Genomic DNA, 2,285 nt, shown 5'->3' with positions numbered 1-2,285 from the left:
TGTTTTGATTTCAGTAATGCAATCATATGCTCAAAATTTTCTGGCTTGAGCTTGTGTAATCTTTTAATAATTCCGTAACAGCTGTAGGTGTAGAAGTGTAATTGGATGTTGTTGCTAATGCAAATCTTGCAAATGTAATGTTATTCACATATTTTTGTGACAAACAAGCAAGCAGCACTATGAATGCTGAAGCAAATCAATGGCACAGACAACTAATTTCATTCACTCATACACTGAAACCAAGAGCCCATTTTAAATTGATCTAATGAGTGACTTGCTGCAAAATGCCATGAAGTCACATAATCTTCAACTTTTGTAAGGAAATTAGTTCTTGTGCCATATATAAACTAAGCTGCTGCTAATGCAAATATAACATCAGATTAGGAACTTTTATTAAAAAGTAAAGAAAACAAGAAATTCGGTCACTCTCTCTGTTTGACCTTATCATAATAAATATATATATTTGGAACAGAAAAGGATTAAAAACAATAATCAAGTGTTCATTTAGCTGAAGGAAAAGTGAAAGGAGGAGGAAGTGGCTGCCTGACCAAAGGCTGCAACTCTTCAGGCAAATGATCTACAGCTCCTACTTGACGACAAATACTCTCAGCTTTCTCTAATAACTCTTCTAATTGAAGATTCTTTGACAGACCGTTTATATGCTAAAAAAATAATAGTAAACTTCATCTTTTTCTCCCTCTCTCTCTGACTAACAGCAATAATGTCACTGAAGTCAAATTTAGGATCCATCATGTTATTCCTTTCTTTCTCAATGATAGCAAGTGCAAAGAACAATGGATAATCAGGTGACAAGTGAAGCGTCCAAAAAACCTATTAATAAATGGTAATTGACTACTACACACACTATATTAGACAGACCTCCCACAGAATCATGAGGTCTGAGAACTGAAATTCTCTCTTAAAATCAACGAGAAGCCATCGAAATGAGAGATACAGGTTGTTGGAGTCTTTTTCTCCTAATTATTATAACAAAGCTTACTCTTGACTTTATTATAATATTCTACTTACCCAAGTACTTGTAGAATTCAGGATCAGATACCTTAAGCAATGTTCTTAGTTGCTTGATACGCAATCTCATAAATTCTTGTGTGATCTCAAATCGGTCGTGTATCATGTCCATCAGTCCAACGAAACACCAAAAGGAATCAACCTCATTCTCCATAATGGCTAATATCACTGAGAGGAGGTCACTCATTCCTTGTACATAACCTGAATAAATGAAGGAATAGTTTCAATAGTACTTACATGTATATAGGTACATTGTTGTAGTGATTGTACATGTACAACTACATGTGTACATGTACATTAAGTTTATTCAAACTCTCTTTTCTCTTCATTTCTGTCTTTCTCCCTCCCTTCCTCTCTCTCCATACAAGTACATTATACATGGGGTCTTTACCAAGGTCCATGTTGTACATTATATAAGTTTTCAAAATATTCTGCAGCTGCTTCAACTGTGGACTACTGACACTGTGAAACAACTCCACATCACGATCAGTACGGATAACATCTTTCTCTGCATAGAATTAAAGTGCAATTTAACAACATGAAATTATTTTTCTTTGTCTTACCAACGAGATTTCTAAGTTCTCTCCAGCGAGCAAAGTTAGCTTCCTGCTGAGGAAGGAACGACTCCCATTGCTTCTTCATTACTTCATATTCTCTTTCCTTTGCCTTCTGTTCCTCCATCCTCTCAATATCGGTTGCATCGAATCTGAAATATCCCAACAAATACTTCCATACCTCACGTCTTATTGAATGATCAATACTCTGAGAGAAAAAAATGAGAGAAAAAAGAAAAAGGGATAATTTTGATGGTGCACGTACATGTACAACTACATATATGCAAGGAATAAATTAAGAGAGAGAGGGGAGACTGACTCCAGCAAATACTCTTGCACGAAACTTCTCTTCATTTTCTTTAGAGACCCGTCCATCAATCTCTCTATAGCTCTCCCATTCTTCCCGAGATAACGGAGGTAGGCGTGGCCTCGGGGGAAGACGAGGAGGTAGCTGACCCTAAAAATTCCATTAACAATAATATCAAGAATGATAAAAATAAGGATAGTACATTACCTGTAAATTCGTGACGATTTGAAAATCTGATATAAGAGACTGCTCAGGTGTAGCAACATCAGGTTTACTCTTTGCAGTGTTACCTCCTGTCTCAATGTCCTTACAAGTGATGGTTGATATCTCCTCCTCTTCATCGTTGGTCTCCACTGGTCTCCTCTCCAGTAACTGCTCACTGTCTGGTGGTAGGA

At 36.6% G+C, this 2,285-nt stretch overlaps 1 protein-coding gene across 1 annotated transcript; it reads right to left on the bottom strand.

Moving 5' to 3' along the window:
* Positions 1–421: 421 nt before the first annotated feature.
* Positions 422–2,280, bottom strand: LOC100640308 (TBC1 domain family member 15-like; the record flags this gene model as incomplete). Its single annotated transcript, XM_011410558.2, has 8 exons — positions 422–662; positions 715–831; positions 880–977; positions 1,030–1,230; positions 1,421–1,537; positions 1,593–1,791; positions 1,903–2,040; positions 2,098–2,280. Coding segments are annotated over 8 exons (1,215 nt in total), but the record flags the coding sequence as incomplete, so codon positions are not given.
* Between the last annotated feature and the right edge of the window lie 5 nt (positions 2,281–2,285).

The sequence above is a fragment of the Amphimedon queenslandica genome, unplaced genomic scaffold, assembly GCF_000090795.2.
Source record: "Amphimedon queenslandica unplaced genomic scaffold, v1.1 AMPQUscaffold_7944_Cont20109, whole genome shotgun sequence".
Classification (NCBI taxonomy): domain Eukaryota; kingdom Metazoa; phylum Porifera; class Demospongiae; order Haplosclerida; family Niphatidae; genus Amphimedon; species Amphimedon queenslandica.
The sequence above is the reverse complement of the archived record's forward strand: the minus strand, read 5'-3'. Positions and strand labels throughout refer to the sequence as shown.